Genomic DNA, 18,886 nt, shown 5'->3' with positions numbered 1-18,886 from the left:
AAGTGTTGAAAGGGTTAAAAGATTAAAGGAACTGACATCCTATCCTGTAAATGTCCTTTAATTCAACATCTGATAATCCGCCATATAAACTGCACTGTAGTCTGGAACGTGAGCAGAGACGAGGAATTATGAGACTAAAGTCTTGCTTTTAGGTTACTTTTCGGTGTGGGCAGCCATCTATGACCGTCTGATAATCCAGAACATCCACTAGATCACATTACTGTTGAATTAAAGGAATTTTACTAGGTCAAAACAAACTGGAAGTTAAGAGCCTTAAAATCCATAAATGATTATTCTAAATGCAGCATGACGTGTACACCGCACCTACTGTGGTGGCGACACAAGAAGGGGGGGGGACGCTGTATTATTTATGCAACGTGCATAAAGCCTTAAAGGGGAAAGTCCTGCAAAATGAGCTCCCCTATCCAGATTGTGAGGAGAAGGTGAGTTATTTGGCTTCCAGGTGAGATACACATCATGCTGCCTTTACTTCTGGTTAGTTGTGGTGTTTTGGGCCGGCAGGGATCGGTGGGGTTCCTGCTGCCGATTCTCCTACCCTTGGTAAAGAGGGAGAAGAGGAGGAAGAGGACAGAACACTAAGCTCGCTCTGGAGATAGATGTTGGCCGAGACAGGGTTCATGTGATAGACGTGCTCAAAGTTTGCAGGAGGTGAGATCAGAAGAGAGTTTCGAGAGGACGGTAAGGGAGGACATTCACTCTGTCATGTTCATAGGAAACAAGAGAGAGAGCACTGAAAGGCTGCTTATGGTGACACCCAGAGCTGTATTCAGACTTCTCCATTATTACTGCATCCTTCCGGATTGCATCCATCCTTCATTTCCCGGTTACAATCATCTATGACTTCTCTTTGCTTAAAGGGAAACCATCAGAAGGCTCTTGCAGCTGCGTACCTTAGCTTTCCTTAGTCAGTCCCCCTGTTTTCAATAACTTTAATCAAACACCAGTCACATATTACTGTTTTGATTAAAGTGATTGAAAACGGCGGTACCGACTAAGAAAAGAAAAGTGGTGCCGGAAAGGTATGCTGCTGCAGGGAGTGTGCACGAACCTGCTGATAGTTTCCCGTTAAGGTAGAATTGTGAATACAGCTCTGCCTTTAAATGGGGACAAACTAAGTATTAGCTGTAACACTGTACCAGAGGGAGATCCATCAGGACTTGCATCCCATCTCCAGGACCCATATGTGCCACGTGGTTGAAATTGGTTGGGTTTGAGATCATCTTCGACCTTAATTCAGGATCTCTAAGCATCTCTCTACAATACAAGGAGCATTTCATCAGTGCAAAGTCTAAACAAGAGGTACCAGTAAGTAATAAAACCAGTCACATGACCGCCGTACCTTCGCTGTTGCAGTCGCTCTTCTTCCGGGACCTTAAACACGAATCTCCGCTTACTCCTGGTTCTGACCATCTGCTTCTTACTATTATCGGAGGTCTCTGGGACTGTCAGGGCGGCCCCTTCTGTAAGATCAAACACAAGATGTTATACTTTGTAAGGTTATAGGCTGGTGATAGACCTGGGTAAGGACAGTACGCACCATTACTAAGTACTGTGAGTGCACATGGATGATGATATGTAGAATTGGAAATAAACACCAACCTGAGTATGTGCTCTTCAGATACAGGAGGCGAGGCGGCTCTGAGTTCAACAGGTTGAGAGTACCTTCTACATTTAATGGCTTGATCTGTCAAGGAATATAGCATGAGAAACTATATATAAAAGTATATAAAATACATGAAGGAAGTTACTGTAGGGCTAATCTTACCCTCCTAAGTCCTATAGTCTGCACCCATTCCATAGAGTGGACGTCAAACACATCGATGCCGTATTCACTGTAGACAGTCACATAGGAAGGGCTACAACCTACAGGAGAAAAACATGGTTTTTATAGAACGTTCTTTATGGGGGGGGGGGGATGAATTTCCCTCCCTTGGCGCTTCTGCAGATAATACAATACATGTACAGGAATATATCAGCAGAGCAGGACATTGTGAATAGAGCAGATAGTGCACTTGTGTGGTCACCGCTCCATTCACAGCTATGGGACTGACAGATTGTTACCCTCAGCTATCACAGTCAGTCCCTATAGCAGTAAATGGGGTGGGGGGGCCACACAAGGGTGCTAGCTAAACAATTCACAAAGAACACTCAGCAATCACTATTCTTGAGATGCAAGTCAGACCCCAAGCATCACACATATATATTATCAATCCCTTTAAAGGAGTTATCCAAGACTACACTTCTTGAAACATTAACTAAAGTGAATGGAGCTAAACACAACCAAAGAACAGGGGTGGCGCTTTGTTTTGTTAGAAAGTAGCTATGTTTTTTTCTAATCCTGGACAACCCCTTTAAATGGACCTGGTGCTGTCCGCACATAAATGTGTCCACAGTGCCGCCTGTCCTCAGAAATCTTTGCTCACGGCATCTCTGTGCTTAAGCGGCAGGGATCAGACATTTGCTATGATCCCCATTATTGGAGCAGGACCCTTAAAATTCCATGACTGCAAGCTGATGTGTGATTGGCTGGAGAGGTCACATGATGAGACCTGATAACACATGGAAACGGTGATCCTAAATTTTGAATGATGATCAACATAGTAGTAAGGATGAAATACAATCTATCGTTCTGTTATCAGTTATGTCAGGCTGGGGAGCGGTGACTGTAGAACAGGTATATACAATCTATTAGGGTAGCTGCACACACACTGTATAGCAGCGGACTTTCTGCTGCGGATCTGCTGAACACAGCATCAAATCTGTTGCAGATCCTGTATGTGTCAATGAACCCTTAAAGGGAACCTGTCACCCCCCGTACCGGGGTGACAGGCTCCCGACCCCCCGTTAGAGACCCCTATACTTACCTCATCCCGCCGGGTCCCGCTTCTGGATTCGGTCGGGTCCCGGAGATCTCAGCCGCTGCAGCCGGGCGCGCGCGCTGAGAGATGAGTCCAACACCCATAGAGAATGACAGGAGAGTCCAGCGCTCCGTCATTCTCTATGAGTGTTGGACTCATCTGTCAGCGCGCGCCGGGCTGCAGCCGCTGAGATCTCCGGGACCCGACCGAATCCAGAAGCGGGACCCGGCGGGATGAGGTAAGTATAGGGGTCTCTAACGGGGGGGTCGGGAGCCTGTCACCCCGGCACGGGGGGTGACAGGTTCCCTTTAAGGGTGCCTTCACACACACCGGATCTGCATCGGATCTCACGCTGCGGATTCGCAGCGAAATCCGCTGCAGACCCAGTGTCAGTTCATTCCTATAAGAATAATACTTGCAGCGGGTTTGACATCCTGCTGAGAATATGTAAGTTAACCCCCTGGAGCATACATCACCTCCTCCCCGCTAAGGTTTGCTTCGGGGTTCTTGGCAGGACGTCCCGCTTAACCAATAGGTGGCTGCGGCGGGGCAGTGCACTGATTGGCTGGGCGGGACTAGCAGACACCGGGAATCCCCGAAGCAAGCCGGAGCGGGGAGGAGATTATGTATGGGGGGGGGGGGGGGGGGCGGGGTTAACTTACATACTCACAGCGGGATGTATTCTCATAGGGATGAACGGACACTGGATCCGCTGCCTCTTCAGAAACACAAGCATATGTGACATTTCTTTCTTAGAACGCATCCGTACTATTATAAAGCTGCTGTGGCCCTCCAAAGAATACATCCCGGGATAAGTAGAGGATGCTGCGTCTCTCAGCAATGTGCAGCATCACCTCTAGTGTGGATTATCTTGGCTAGAGATGAGCGAAACTACTGTATCTTCCATTTCACCAAACAAACTCTTAGCATTTGACTCCCGGTGGCTAGAGATGATGGATCCAGGCCTAGGGCTGCCTGGAAAACATCCAACTTCTTTAGCAACCAGTAATCAAATGTTGCACGCTAAGGTTCGGATGAGCCAGAGCATGCTTGAGATTGGCTCATCTCTAGTCTTGGCAATAAATCCTAAAATGGTTGCAAAAAAGACCGGGAGGTGGTGCATGACCGATCACATGACCACAGTCACATGGTATGATGAAAAATTCTCAACTAATATGTGATCCGAAGACAGATACATAAAGTGGAGCCGGCAGCCACCACTAGGGGGAGCTTCCTAAAGCATTTCCCATAAAAAGTGTATACTCCTCTGCACCCCTAGTGGCCGATGCAGTTTCCCCCCTCACATTAGATCTATACTTACTGCAGGTAATAGGAGTGGCCGGCCACATCAGCTCTTGCAATCGCGTTCTCCGTCCCTGTGAATCCACATACACTCCCATCTGACTGAAGCAGAGCAAGTATTCATCGTTCCCAAGGTCCACTGCACATAAAGCATCCATAGGCTGCTGGGACAGAAATGCCAGAGAGGGGTCCATAGGGCTGACAAGGTTTATAAGCGGTCCATCTCCGTGGATGTTTAATAGGGAGAACCCAGACTGGTAGCCGACACAAAGCTTGTCCTTAAACACGGCCATCCACTGTACGTTCCCCGGGGCTGAGATCTCGCTGAACTTCTTGTGAAATGGTTTAGTTCTCTGGATCTCATAGCAGAAGATTTGACGTTTGACCGCAACAAACAAACATGAGGCGGCCGACTTCTTCAGGCTTCCCATGGTGATGAACTGGCAGCTTTTGCTCTCTGGAAGCTTGATGTCCAGGCTGCCCTCCGAGCCGTCCAGGCAGGACCAGGGGACCAAGTGGACGTGATGGTTTCGGCCACAGACGAGGATGACGACCTTCTCCTTTGGAGCCAATTCGATCTGATAAACCTTCTTGCAGTCTGCAGCGCGGACGATCACTGCGAGAACAGTACAGAAGGTTACAAGGGGAAGTCTGTTCACAAGAAACATCTCCAAACACCTTTCTGGATAAAACAGTTTAAACCAGAGGTCCTGCAACCTGTAGTTACCCAGCTGCTGGAAAACCACAACTCTCAGCATGCCAATATAGGCTGTACTGGCATGGGAGTTGTAGTTTTAGGGCCCTATTCCACAGTAACGATAATCGGCCGGATCTGCCCCATTTGGCCCGATTCGGCCGATTATCGTTCAGTAAAATAGAGAGAACGATTAGCCGATGATCGTGTCATCGGCTGATCGTTCATTTAGGGCCAGACCTAAAATCATCGTTCTCCCACCGCGCATCGCTACAGTTGAATAGCGGTGCGTGGCGGGCGAACGACGATTTGACAAGCAGCAGCATCATACATTACCTGTCCAGGCTTCTTCTCCGCGCTGTCTTCATCCCCGGGTCCCGCGCGCTCTATCTTCAGAATGGCCGGTCAGCTGACGGAGCGCTCAGCCAATTACAGGCCATTCTGAAGATAGAGCACGCGGGACCCGGGAATGAAGACAGCGCGGAGAAGAAGCCCGGACAGGTAATGTATGATGCTGCAAGGACATCGGTAACGATGTCCCTGCAGCCCTCGCTCAACGATCAGGTCGTGGAATAGGCCCAGTAAACGAGCGGCGATCTAGCAGATCGCCGCTCGTTTACATCGTTGATCGGGCCCTCCTCGGCCCGCGGAATAGGACCCTTAAAAAGGCTGGGGAGCCACAGGCTAAAGAAACATTGTTCTATATAGAAGCAATACATTATTATGTTGCAAAACTACAACTCCCAGCATGTCCGGACAAGGTTATGTTGGCAGGCTTTGAGTCATAACTGGTGGGACACAGGCTGGGAAACACTGCTCGATGTAGAACCAATGTATTGTTATGTTAAAAATTTCAACTTCCACCACAGCTGAGAGGAGGTCTGGGCATACTCGAAGTTGTCATTTCCGTTCTATGAAGTACCTGGTATGTCATTACAGAAAAATTAACCTGTTATTCCTCTTTTTAGCAAAAGGTGGGGCTGATGAGATATTTAATAGTTTTTTTCTATGGTTCCACCAATGCAGGCAGGGAATACTGGGAATTTCAGCTCTGAATTGTGAATGCATCTCTGAACTGTAATATAGCCAACGCAATGTGGAAAGCGGCATGACCTTGGATGACGAAAAGCACTTACCATCCCTGGTGACCTCTATGACGTACAGTCCTTCTTCCGTCCCGACTGCTATCCGGTCTCGATCTAAGCAACAATACAGGTGATTAGATTTCCTCAGTCAATTCCTTACTTCCATAGAGTTTTATGGAGCAGAAGCTTCTATGCTCCACCGCTGCGCCATACAAGCTGCAGTCATGTTGATAGAAGAGTATGGGGGCTGGGTCCCCTGCTATAGTAATCAGTGGGGGTCCTAGTGGATGGACCCACAATTATCAAAAAGGACAGTACTATAGCAGTGATCTCTGCTGATCTGACTGATAGGAGGTGCAGCACATACCTATGATGGCAGCAGTCACAATGGTCTTGATGAGGGGCAGCGTGCTGTCGTACGCCTCTTGCGGGCAGTGCACCACCTGGTTCCTAAGGTTGTTCTTCTGTAAGATGGACTGCAGGCCTTCCAGGATCCCAACCCACTTTCTTTTCTCATTCTCGCTTTCTGTGAGGATGAGCAGAGAAGTCGTGGTCTTCGAAGGTGCCCCTAGAAGAGAGGCTGTGACCTGCATAGGAACACAGAGACAAATCACTAGTCTGCTATAATTTTATTAGTCTAGACCACGGATTCCTAAAGCTGTGGCAAAACTACAACGGGAGAGCCACAGACTGGGAAACATTGTAGACACTGCGATCACTCATTACTTCTGCCATTAAAGAGTGTCATACCTGTCCATGGGTCGTGTGTGGTATAAGAGTTCAGATCCATTGCAATGAATGGAGCTCAGCTGCAATACCAAGCATAACCTGTGAACAGGAGGGGCAATGTTCCTAGAAGAAAGCTGCTCTGTTTTTCTAACTCTTTATAGGCCACATTACACAAAATTATTATTGGCCTTACTTGGCTGAGAATCGTTTTGTGAAATAGCGCATGTTTAACGCTTAGGTCTTGGTCATGGTCTTTTAATCAGCGACGCTGCGCTGTTCGTCACTCCATCGGCAGACCACCGCTGACTTTAATAATCTTAGGATCGCTCCTCCCCACTCGATGTTTGTGTGTAATAGCACAGGCAGTGAGCGGGGAACGAGGCACAAGGTTGGCGCTCGTTTCTCCCGGAAAATTGTGCCGTGTAATACGACCTTTAGTCTGCACACCAATAATGTTGAGTAAACCCTTCCCCTAGGCGGCCATATGTTGTAATATAAAGGTGGCTCCCCACTCAAGACCCCACCCCCTATTACCTCTAATCCAAAAGGTAAAAACTTCAAAATTCACAAATAAAGATCACACCCCGGCCCAACCTTCCTGCCATCGAACACCACAGCTAATGCGATTAGAAAATGAGCTTCTTCATGCTTGACGCCCGGCCAGACGCATGTGTTAGCGAAAGAAGATCCATATGACACGTACCCTAAATATGCAGGGAATGTCCTTGCGGGTGGCGTGAATCACATCTGACGCCAAGACTGAACTCACGGAGAAGTCCTCATCTCTGGTTAAAGCAAAGAAGGCAAAAAGGTTGAGTCCACCGAGGAGGGAAGATCGGGTCACAGCTAAACTGGGTGTTCTATACCACTTATTGTTAGTACGGTCTATGCCTTGTTTGTCCAGTTCAGCTGTTAAAAACTACAATCCCATCATGCTGGGAACTGTAGTTTCACAGCGGCTGAACAGATCCAGATTGGGGAAAACTGATATAAGCACATTGTCTAGTAATGCTTGCCATTCTTAAGGCCCTATTCCACTAACAGATCTGATGACAGATTATCTGCCAAAGATTTGAAGCCAATCCCAGGAACAGACTATAATCAGAGAACAGGTCATTAAAGAAAGACTGGATTTCTCCTCTTTTCAAATCCACTCCTGGGTTTGGCTTCAAATCTTTGGCAGATAATCTGTCAGATCTGTTGGTGAAATAGGGCCTTTAGGGTCCATTTACACAGAAAGATTATCTGACAGATTATCTGACAAAGATTTGAAGCCAAAGCCAGGAATGGATCTGAAAAGAGGAGAAATCTCAGGCTTTCCTTTTTTACCTGCTCTCTGTTTATAGTCCATTCCTAGCTTTGGCTTCAAATCTTTGGCAGATAATCTGTCAGATAATCTTTCCGTGTAAAAGGGCCCTAACATAATACCATAGGCCTAATCACAGCAGCACAAAGTATTTCAGAAGAGAAATCCCAGTCTTTCCTTTATGACCTGATCTCTGTTTATAGTCTGTTTCTGATTTTGGCTTCAAATCTTTGGCAGATAATCTGTCAGCATACTGGTAATAGTCATTTTGCAACAGGTGGAAAGCCAGATTGGGGGACAACAGCAAGCAAATGATATGTGATATGCGTGGTCCCCAACCAATGCCCATTAAACTGTTGTAAAAACAACTCCTAGCATGTCGGAAGTTGTAGTTTGTCAATAGATGGGGAGCCATAGTATGGGAACCTGTATTTATGCATGCACAGTAGTAATCGAAGCAACTGTAAGGGATATTACCCCCAAAAATCTAGCCTTTCTGCAACTACTGGGTGACTTAATGCAAGCTATTGTTCCTTGTTATCATCCCAGGGAAGGAGGAATTGGGGGATGTCACGTACCTGAGGTCCACCACTTGGCTCGCCACGACTCCGGGCTGCGTAGATTTGCCTTCGGCTACATCATACAGAAAGAGTTTACAGTCGCACACCACTGCGTATGCCCTCTGCCAGCCTTTTTTCACACCTGTCGGCTTTGGGATCTGTCAAGAAGTACATCATAAAGGATGCTGAAGCCACCCTATAGGCAACAAGCTGGGAAACTACTTAGTAGGGATCTCACAGTTATTAGAAATCTTTATGTTGACTGCTACACACAAAGGATTTATTGTGGGTCATCATGAAATCATAGTTTTAGGATTTCATGACATCGCACAATAAATCCATTGTGTGTTGCTTTCAACTTAAAGATTGTCCTGTTCCCTTTAAGTCACTTACCCTGACATAGCCCTTATAGGCCGTCCCGATGCCGCGCTGCACATCCACCCCCAGAGGCCTTTTAGACTGCTCAGCTGGAATGGGACAGACTTGTGGGGAGAGATCCTTACAGGACACGTGACAGGCAAATGGACACACTAAAAAAATTAATAAAAGGATTTTACATCCGATCTAGTCAACATCATACCTGCACTCATTCCATATACACCAGCATCCCCCGACCTATGGCTCTTTAGCTGTGGCAAAACTTCAACTCCTATCATGCCTTGACTGAAGCAAAATTCTCAGCATGCCCCAACTAAGTCTGCAAGTATGACTTCATTGTGCAAAAGTACAATTCCCAGAACGCTATGACAAGCAAATATGGCAAGACTATAATTCCCAGCATGCTCTGCGTAGGAGATGCAGTTTTGTACCAGCTGGAGAGCCCTGACATATAGGTTCTCCAGAACCGCACACACAGCACCAGAACTATCCATAGGCTGTGTCTAGAATTACAGCTCAGCTCCATTGAGGTGAAAGACTGAGCTGCAATACCTTACACAACCCTATGGACATTGAATGGGGCACCATTTATGTAAGAATCCAGCCTTGTATTTCTAACCCTTTGATGCCCTGCACCAACCTTCACAGGAGAAGCCTTGTCGTACTAATCCCACCATGAGGGAGGTGCAGTGGGAACACTGTGTGGGGCTTGTGAAAGACTTGATTGTGAGCTGATGAGCCTTGGGCTGAGGACAAAACAACAACACAAAAACAAGTGTTTTACTTAAATGCCATCATGGAAAGTAGCACAATATAACTGATCACCTGACATCCTATAGCTGGGGTCCTGGATTACTAGACTAAAAGTTTCTATTGCACAGGACGATTATCGGGTGAAAAATCGTTATATAGGTCGAATTTAAACGATAATCGTTCTGTGTAATTTCAGGCAATGATCGAAAAATCGTTTGTATGTCGTTGATTTAGATCTGAACCTATAATTATAGTTAATCGTTTGCTGTAATTCCACGTTTGTTCAAGTTCCGCATTTTTTCACTATTCGTTCAGTGTAATTGCATTGTTCATTGTTTTGCTGGGATCAGAAGGAATAACCGATCATAGTAACGATCGTAACTAACGACTATCGTCCTGTGTAATATGGTGAACGATTTCAGGTTAACGATAAACAATCTCGTTTGCAATCGTTTGTCGTTATCCGTTAAAAAAAAAATTGCTCCTTGTAATAGGATCCGGCCCTATTCCACAGAAAGATTATCGTTTGCGTAATCGTTAACGATAAACAATCTAAAACAATCTAAAAAAAGACCGCTATTGCGAACGACCTGAAATCGTTAACCTATTTACACGGAACGATGATCGTTACTTATGATCGCTCTTGCGGTCGTCTTGCCGCCGCTACTGCGAACGACCGAACAACGTATTCCATGCAAACGATTTGCAAACGAGCAACAATAAAAATAGGTCCAGACCTTATTAAGCGATCAACGATTTTGCCTTCGTTGTTTAATCGTTAACTGCTATTTAACCAAACGGTTATCGCTTAGTTCAGAACAATTTAAGGATTATCTGAAAGATAATCGTCCCGTGGAATAGGGCCCTTTGGCTTCAAAAATCTGTCAAATAAATGCAGCCTAAGCCAGGAACAGACTATAAATAGAGAACAGGTCATAAAAGGAAAGGCTTTTCCAATCCATTCCTGGCTTTGGCTTCAAAAATCTGTCAGATAAATCTCTGTGTAAACGCACCATAAATTTTCACAATCTATGAGAGTATTAGTAAACCGATGTGGCAGAGCCTGACAAAGGAATATCAAAATGAGAAATCAAATGCCAAGCGTTCAGGTTCATAGAACCTTGCCGAAGCCTGCAGGTTTGACAGATTCACTCAACACTAACTATTACAGCTCAGCCCATAGATACAGACAATATATACACTATACGGATATTTCAGCCTCTCACTGGAGAGATGCTTAGGGGGAAATGTCCCATGTAAACCAATGGATACATACCTGAAGGGCTGTGAAGCAGTGTGCACAGTTACCTATGCTAATAATCTGCTGAACATCGCTAAGGTTATATAATAATCATGGGAAACGGAGGGAGAACTGCCCCCTGACAGACACATTTATAGGCGGCTTCCTGGCTGAGGCTGTGCTGACTACAGAGAGGTGCAGGAAGACGCACGCCTCCCCCGCCACACAATATCGCTCCCTTGACATAGGGCGAGAACATTGTGTCAGCACAGAGGAGATGAAGAGCTTGTGTTCTCATCTCCTCAGCTGATTTACTACCAGATATCATTGGGCGCTGGGAACAAAACCAGGATGAGGGTAAACGGTCTGGAGACCTAAAAGGTATACAGCGCTCTCAGAAACCAGGAAGTTTAAAAGAAAAGCGCCACTTTGCATTTTAAGTAATGTTAAAGGGGCTGTCCAGTGATTTTTTTTTCCTTTCAAATCAACTGGTATCAGAAAGTTATATAGATTTGTAAATTACTTCTATTTAACCATCTCCAGTTTTCCAGTACTTATCAGCTGCTGTATGTCCTGCAGGAAGTGGTTTATTCTTTTCAGTCTGACACAGTGCTCTCTGCTGCCATGTCTGTCCATGTCAGGAACTGTCCAGAATTCCCCATGGAAAACCTCTCTTGCAGAGAGCACTGTGTCAGCCAGGAAAGAATACACCACTTCTTGCAGGACATACAGCAGCTGATAAGTGAGGCCTCTATTGTTGACATGTCAATTCTTTGGGCAAATGGCAAAATTCGTTGCCAAAAAACACAAGCTACGTTTTTTTTCCTTTAAATGATAGGTGTTTAGACAAAGGGATAAATCCCTAAGAAAAGTCGTCAATGCGAGCATATTTAACATTGTAATTGCGTTCATATCTATATGCTGCCAACAACAGTGATCGTTCCCGAGTTTACACCAGTAGATCATTTAAATTCAATTGATTTATTGCACGATAATTGGTCCGTGTAAAAGGCCCTTTAATCTCAGTTCTTCAGAATCTAAAGTAACCTTCCCCCCTGGACAGGACGCACCTTTGGAGCAGAGCTGGACATTGGTGTAAATGTTGGTGACGGGGCCGGGGGCGTCCGAGGTTGAGTTCTTATAACCTCCTGCATTAAAAGAAACATTTATTAATACAGTAACCTCCATGTAACAGATGAGGCGCCAATGATTTAAAAATCAATATAATACTATAAAAATAAACCAATAAAATTAGTAGGAAATAAGGCCGAGCTTGTTAGGGAAAATGGGCTATATGGCAAAAAAATAAAATCTCGCTATTTATTTTTTTTTGGGACGATTCTCGATTGAAATCTCGATTTTTTTTTATTTTTGCTAAACAAACTTAAAATTTTTCTCGCGTCTATTACGTTTTACTATTACTATTCTAATGACGTTTGAGACAACTGTATTTGCTTCCCAGTGTAACAGTGCTCCCCCTGTGCTTAGGATAGACTGGGGGCATCAGAGGGGGACTGGGGGTGACTGGGGCAGGAGTGCACATGCAGGTCCCCGGTCTCTGGAGGCAGCAGGGACTGCAGAATAGGGGGATTACTGGAGCTGTACAGCGAGATGCGATCCAGAGACTGCGGAGCGGGATGCTGTGTGTAAGAGGAGGGGGCAGGTAAGCAGCTCCTGGGAAGTCGCCCGCGCCACATCTCTCCGGACTGTTCCGCCACCCGCCCACACTGTACCATGCCGCCTGCAATGATTTTTTGTGAAAATCGAATTTACGATTTTCACAAAAAATCTAAAATTCTGGGCAAATTAATCGAATTAATCGCCCAGCCCTAGTGAGGCGTCAATGCACTAGATCGGGGATGGGAAACCTTCCGTGCTCCAGCTGTTGCAAAACTACAATTTAGTTTTGCAACAGCAGGAGGGTTGAAGGTTCCCCATTCGTGTACTAGGTGTAATGGATTTATCAAACAGGTCAAGTAAATGCATCGAGCTACGTTCACAGTGTATCTTGAGGAAAGTTTGTAAAACTACAACTCCCAGCATGTCCTGACAGGCAAAGGTTGGAAAACTAGGTGGCTCAGAGATGGAAACTCTACGGTTATTAAGTGTTGGTAATGTTCTAGAACAGGGTTCCCCAATTTATAGTGGTCCTACATAGGGGCATGAAGGGAGTTCTACAACATCTGGAGAGTCATAGGTTACAGCAGGGATGGGGAACCTTTAGCCCTCCAGCTGTTGCAAAACTACAATTCCCATCATGCTTTAGCTTTGGCTGACTAGGCATGATGGGAATTGTAGTTCTGCAACAGCCGGAGATTCCCCATCCCTATCCTAGATCCTATGCGTATTGCAATAGGAATAATTCCTGAAGATTTAGTACTATATAAGCTCCGCAGTTGGGCCTGGCAAAGCCATTCGGTGGGCACAGATGTAAGACACCAACCATAAACCAAACACATCCTTACCTCTGGCTGCTGTTCTTGACTTGAAGGTGCTAGAAGTGATGGGGAGGCGTCGGCTTTGGGTGTAGAGATCTCATGGTCGCTGATCATACTGGACTGTGGGATGAGACAAATGGTATGTTACAGTACGGTACTTACAAACTGGGGATCAATCTGCCATAGACATCAATGGTCTCCTAAGTATTTAGCCAAAGCTGTAGGGGTAGCCTCACCTTGTAAAGGGGTAGTATATCACAAGGACCTCTCTGGGAACCCCACCTATCCTAAAGCTCATGACAGGTTTAGGGGGGTCACCTGAGACTTCACTGACAGATAATGACTGCACGTTGCACCCACTTTAGTCTCAGGATCAGTGAGGGTCCCAGGTGTCAAACCACCGTGAATTATATAATGATTGCAAATGACAAGATGGGAATACCCCTTTAATTTAATACAACTGATAGATAAGCGGCTCTGGCGCTGCTTTTCGCTAGATGAAACAATGGATTGGCTAACATCCAGCATATCAGATGGCATCCTATTGTACTAATGTCTGGATTTGCCCAAAGAACCCTACTAATATCTATGGCATGTCTGAGCTGCACTTGGACTGATGTGAACAATCGCAATCCATCCAGAGCCGTGTAAAGTAGTAGAATAATCAATGTTATAACCTTTTGCCGGCCGACGCCACATTCTCTGAACAATGAAAGGTTAAACAAATATTACATGAACTAATACGGCCGCTCCCCGGAATGTTAGAGACGGCGATAAAATATCAGTGTGGGAATTAGTGACGACGTCTGGGTCTAAATAAAGGTTAAAGGTCATCTGAATGGTTATCAAGGGGGTCATGGTGGTGAGCGACTTACGTCTTCCCAGTAGGCTAGCAGTGAGGACGTGGAGGAGGTGGACACTGGAGCCTTTTCAGGGACAGATATGGAGGGACAGATAGTACACATCAGTACTAGGTACCCACAACACACAGCAATCTCCTTCTACAATGAGAACTATGAACGATATTGGAAAGATCTATGCTTGCTGTCAGTGAATAGGAGGACTGTATCTTATGCCCATGCATGTAAAGGACCTTCAGAGACCCCATTCACTTGCACTGGAGCTGGACCAAGGATGACCATTTGTTACACCTGTCTTTGGTCCTAACAGCTCAAACACAGTTAGGCAAGGGCTACGAGGTGACATGTTGAACCATTACAAATCATATTGTGCTAAAATGGTAAAGAATTGGATTCATGCAACTGCATTAACTAACAGTATGTGGGCGTTGTGGGGGTATGTTGCACTGTGTAGCCCTAGTCTTACCTACACTGGTACATTGTAGCGAACTACAAGAATAAGCAAGTGCTTTGTGCTGCTGTCTAGCTTACCAAACATGATATAAACTGATGCAGTGAAACAAACTGCAGCTGTGTAAGCTGGCCAGGATGGGTACTGTTAAGTATTTCCATTTACTGACAGCAAACACAGAGATTGTAGCAGAACCTGATGACTAATGGTGCGTTTACACAGGTAGATTTATCTGACAGATTTTGGAAGCCAAAACCAGGAATGGATTTGAAAAAAGGAGAAATCTCACATCTTTCCTTTATGACCCGTTCCCTGTTTATGGTCTGGTCCTGGCTTTGGCTTCAAAAATCTGTCAGATAAATCTGCCTGTGTAAATGCACAATTAGGGTCCATTTTACACAGAAAGATTATCTGACAGATTAGCTGCCAAAGATTTGAAGCCAAAGCCAGAAACAGACTATAAACCGAGATCAGGTCATACAGGAAAGCCTGAGATTTCTCCTCTTTTTAAACACTGTACGTTCCTGGCTTAGGCTTCAAATCTTTGGCATATAATCTGTCAGATAATCTTTCTGTGTAAATGGACCCCAAGTCACATGGTCTTCTATGAAGTGTGCAGTGATGGGAGTCTTGGTAAATGTGGTTTCTATAGATGTGGCCATGTACTCACCCTTAGATCGTGCGGCAGGGGGGAGGTGTTGAAGTACTCAAAGATGGAGTCCTGGAAGTCCGGGAGCTTAAGACCTGAATCAGAAGGAAGAAACAGAATAAGAGCGAAGAAGCAGAAAACCTGAGGCCCACCGGATAAACTGAGATACTCAGGAGACCCACTGACCGCCATCATCTCTCATTTTCTCCTCCAGTTTCTTCTTTAGACTTTGCATTTCTTCCAGGAGCTCCTTGTTTTTGGCCTCTGCCTCCTTTAGCTTGCTAAAAAATAAATAAGTGACTATATAAGCACCAATAGAGTTGTGGCCATGGCACTGGAGACAGTCAGCAAGCCTGCTAACAAGCATCCAGCTTTCTGCCTGCATAGGATAAGTCCTCCCTGTGTAGCTTTATGCTATGTAATGGTATATAAAGGAGGCTTCTTTCCAGACTGGGGTGTATCATGTAATGGTATATAAAGGAGGCTTCTTTCCAGACTGGGTGTATCATGTAATGGTATATAAAGGAGGCTTCTTTCCAGACTAGGCTTATTATTTCTATGGGGGGGATAAGCAGTTACCATACATGATGATGCAGCTTATCCCCTGGGAGTTATAGTCTGACAAATATGGTTTCCAATTCTTGTCTATGGAAAGTTGTTCGACTCCTAAAACCAGACCCCTTCTTACTTCTCGAATGAGATGTTGGAGTCTTTCGCCTTCCTCAGCTCCTCCTGCACCATCTGTTTGGCGCGTAGTTCGGCGTCCAGGGCAGACTGCAGCTCCAGCCGCGCTGACATGTCCAGCTTCTGGCTTCTTCGGACCTTCCAGAGCGGATCCTGTAGAGATCATCATGTAATTGTATAACATAACCTGAGACTCCATGTAGGAACCTTACCACTGCCACCCGCTGATCAATGCTGATGGTCACCAGGTGTGGTGGCCTTTTCTATACAATGGTAACAATAAGGGGCCCTCAACTCTAGCTGCTGAGTCCATCCACATTAGATTTCTGTCGCTGGACCCTTTTTTTTTTTTTTTTTACAGAAATCAGTAGTATAAGCGAATTTAAGAAACTTTATAATAGATTTTATTAGGCAAAAAATCTCTTTCTGTACTCAAAAAGCAGTTTCCCAGCCTCCCCCCTCACTTCTTATCTGTACATTATCAGGCAAAGCAGTCTTCATTACAAAGAAGCCAGTGAAGACTGGTTCTGCTGTGTTCATTATTTCCTATGGAGGGGGGAGGGGTTGAGGGAGATGAGGGAGCAGGAAGAGGAGACATGAAGGTCAGCTGTTTGTAGACTGTCTGGGCACCTAAAACGCTGGATTCAGGGGTCAGAAAGGTCAGTGCTTATCTAGGAACTTGCTGAGAGAAGACTGCAGGGTGTTGTGCTGTGCAGGACTGCTCCGTGCTCACTCAGTCCTCTCAACCCCTCCCCTCTCCATAGAGCATAATGGACACAGAAATCCTGCTTCTTCTGGAGTCAGGGGGGAGCTAGTAAATCAGATTTTTCAGTACAAAAGTAAACTCTTTTGGTAAATAAAACCTATTACAGAGTTTCTTAAAATCGCTTGCACTATAGATATTTATTGTTTTGAAAAAAAAAAATTACCCTGAAATTACAGTTATGCTTGAATTTTGGATGGAATTTGTAGACCTGTCCAAGGGGCCTATGACATGGTCTTGTCCTGCATTATACACACTACACCAATGGTGTTCTACCTCTCCAGCTGTTGCAAAACTACAACTACCAGCATGCTTGAGGCTGTAGTTTTTCAACAGCTGGAAAGCAACAGGTTGGAAACTACAGTAAGAGTAGAAGTGTAACACTGTACAATGAGTGTACAAGGAGTGTCTGGCAGCAGCTGATCACTTCCCATTCAGCTCAATAGGCCATAGCCATCACATTATGCCTTTAATCTCATGACTAACTAGGCCAAGGGCAGCTGCTTTTCTCAATGCAAAGTGATACCACCCCTACACCCTTGTGACAAGTTCCTTTAAGTAGCTTGCCATTTACGTACATTGCAATCTAACATTATTACAGATCATAAGACGATGACAAGACCAACACCAGATTTACACCGACATCACCAACATCCACCGATTCAGATCCCCAACACCAGAGACAAAGGAAAAGGAACCAAATCCTCCAGGAGAAGAAATGAATTACTATTTTTCTGTTAAATCCCAATTCGGCCTCCTTGGGTCGTCCTCCTCTGTTGTCTCAGGTAGCTTCCAGCTTCCTGAATTACATATGCAGCAAAATGGCCGTCACCATAACAAGTGACAAGAATCTCCAGCCACTTGACAGAAGTGGACGACTCAAGGACGGGTTCTCATCCTAAGAGGAAGGCTTCTTAAGGAGACATGGGTATTGTGGATCTTGTCTGTAGAGTAATGAGGCATGCAGGATTGTCACCCAGCTGTGACGGCTGGGATCTGGAGAGAGATATCCACCACCGCTATAGGGTATGGGGGGGCCGCCCCACCAGCACTCACCAGCCGGTCTGAACTGTAAGGGGCCAGGCCTTGCTGAAATGACATCTCAGGCTAAAGCAACAATCAGAACATAAGAAGTTACCAAGGATAAAAACTACAATTTACCTATTACCCTCCTGAAATACTTTGTGCTGCTGGAAACCCTGCTCCCTCCACTAGGTAAGCTATCAAGAGAACAGCACACTCTGCTCTTAAAAGGATAGCCCCTTTCTGCATGAGGACTTCTCTACACAGCATTAAAGGGGTACTCCAGCTTGGGGGCTTTTTTTTTTATATGGCCAGGGAGGAGGTGGCTGAGGGCAACGACATCCACTCACTTCCCCGTTTCCAACGGCGGTCCGGTTCCCGCTGCCCGGCCGCTTTCTGGTGTCTGAAGCAGGCTCGAGACGTGACGTTTCAAGTCCGCTCAGCCTGTCAGTAACAGAGGCGGGATCCCTCTGTCTCGAGCCCGCGTCAGACACCAGGAAGCGGCCGGGCAGCGGGGACCAGAGCGCCGGGATACAGGACCCGCCGCTGGAACCCGGGGAGATGAGTGGACATTGTTGCCCTCAGCCACCTCCTCCCCGCCCATATAAAAAAAAAGCCCCCAGGACGGAGTACCCATTTAAAGCTCAAATTATGCAGTTTTTATACTTTACATTATAACAGATTTCTTGGTGCTTGGTTCTGTGAAAAATGCTTTTTATCGTTGGTGGATTGTGCCACCCGGGATGGCTTCACGGTCGCCAATTCTTCACACCCACATCAGTGCTGTAGAAGCCTCCCCTTCTGTGACGTCATTGACCCCGCTCCCTCTGCGGCCACTGGAATGGGCCGGCCTAGAGGTCTAGGCTCCCCCCCTCTAGGCCAGCCCATTTTAATGCCCACCGAGGGGGCGGGGCATAGACTTGGCCAATGACGTCATGGAGGGGGCAGGCACTACAGTGCCAATGTGGGCAGGGCAAAGTGATGCAGTGGCCATGAAGTATGCTATGAAAACTGCAAAATTTAGGCTTTACAGCTGTGTAGAGAGGGGGGTGACAGGTTACTTAAATACTCTGTGCAGAGACTTATGACCTA

At 45.9% G+C, this 18,886-nt stretch overlaps 1 protein-coding gene across 2 annotated transcripts in view; it reads right to left on the bottom strand.

Annotated features, from left to right (window-relative positions):
* Window positions 1-18,886, bottom strand: part of CDC42BPB (CDC42 binding protein kinase beta) — a 53,221-nt gene that overhangs the window by 4,681 nt on the left and 29,654 nt on the right. The window contains exons 19-35 of one of the 2 annotated variants that reach the window (XM_069950248.1): window positions 17,828-17,878; window positions 16,013-16,161; window positions 15,511-15,605; window positions 15,346-15,419; window positions 13,392-13,484; window positions 11,997-12,074; window positions 9,574-9,679; window positions 8,949-9,085; window positions 8,574-8,713; window positions 7,393-7,474; window positions 6,328-6,547; window positions 6,012-6,074; window positions 4,201-4,797; window positions 1,787-1,884; window positions 1,621-1,705; window positions 1,361-1,481; window positions 1,158-1,275 (exon numbers count right to left, since the gene is read on the bottom strand). In XM_069950248.1, the coding sequence (XP_069806349.1) occupies window positions 1,158-1,275; window positions 1,361-1,481; window positions 1,621-1,705; window positions 1,787-1,884; window positions 4,201-4,797; window positions 6,012-6,074; window positions 6,328-6,547; window positions 7,393-7,474; window positions 8,574-8,713; window positions 8,949-9,085; window positions 9,574-9,679; window positions 11,997-12,074; window positions 13,392-13,484; window positions 15,346-15,419; window positions 15,511-15,605; window positions 16,013-16,161; window positions 17,828-17,878 (2,307 nt within the window). The remainder of the gene's footprint in view (window positions 1-1,157; window positions 1,276-1,360; window positions 1,482-1,620; window positions 1,706-1,786; window positions 1,885-4,200; window positions 4,798-6,011; window positions 6,075-6,327; window positions 6,548-7,392; window positions 7,475-8,573; window positions 8,714-8,948; window positions 9,086-9,573; window positions 9,680-11,996; window positions 12,075-13,391; window positions 13,485-15,345; window positions 15,420-15,510; window positions 15,606-16,012; window positions 16,162-17,827; window positions 17,879-18,886) is intronic. The other variant, XM_069950249.1, reaches the window with a different exon arrangement.

The sequence above is a fragment of the Dendropsophus ebraccatus genome, chromosome 13, assembly GCF_027789765.1.
Source record: "Dendropsophus ebraccatus isolate aDenEbr1 chromosome 13, aDenEbr1.pat, whole genome shotgun sequence".
Lineage (NCBI taxonomy): Eukaryota > Metazoa > Chordata > Amphibia > Anura > Hylidae > Dendropsophus > Dendropsophus ebraccatus.
The sequence above is the reverse complement of the archived record's forward strand: the minus strand, read 5'-3'. Positions and strand labels throughout refer to the sequence as shown.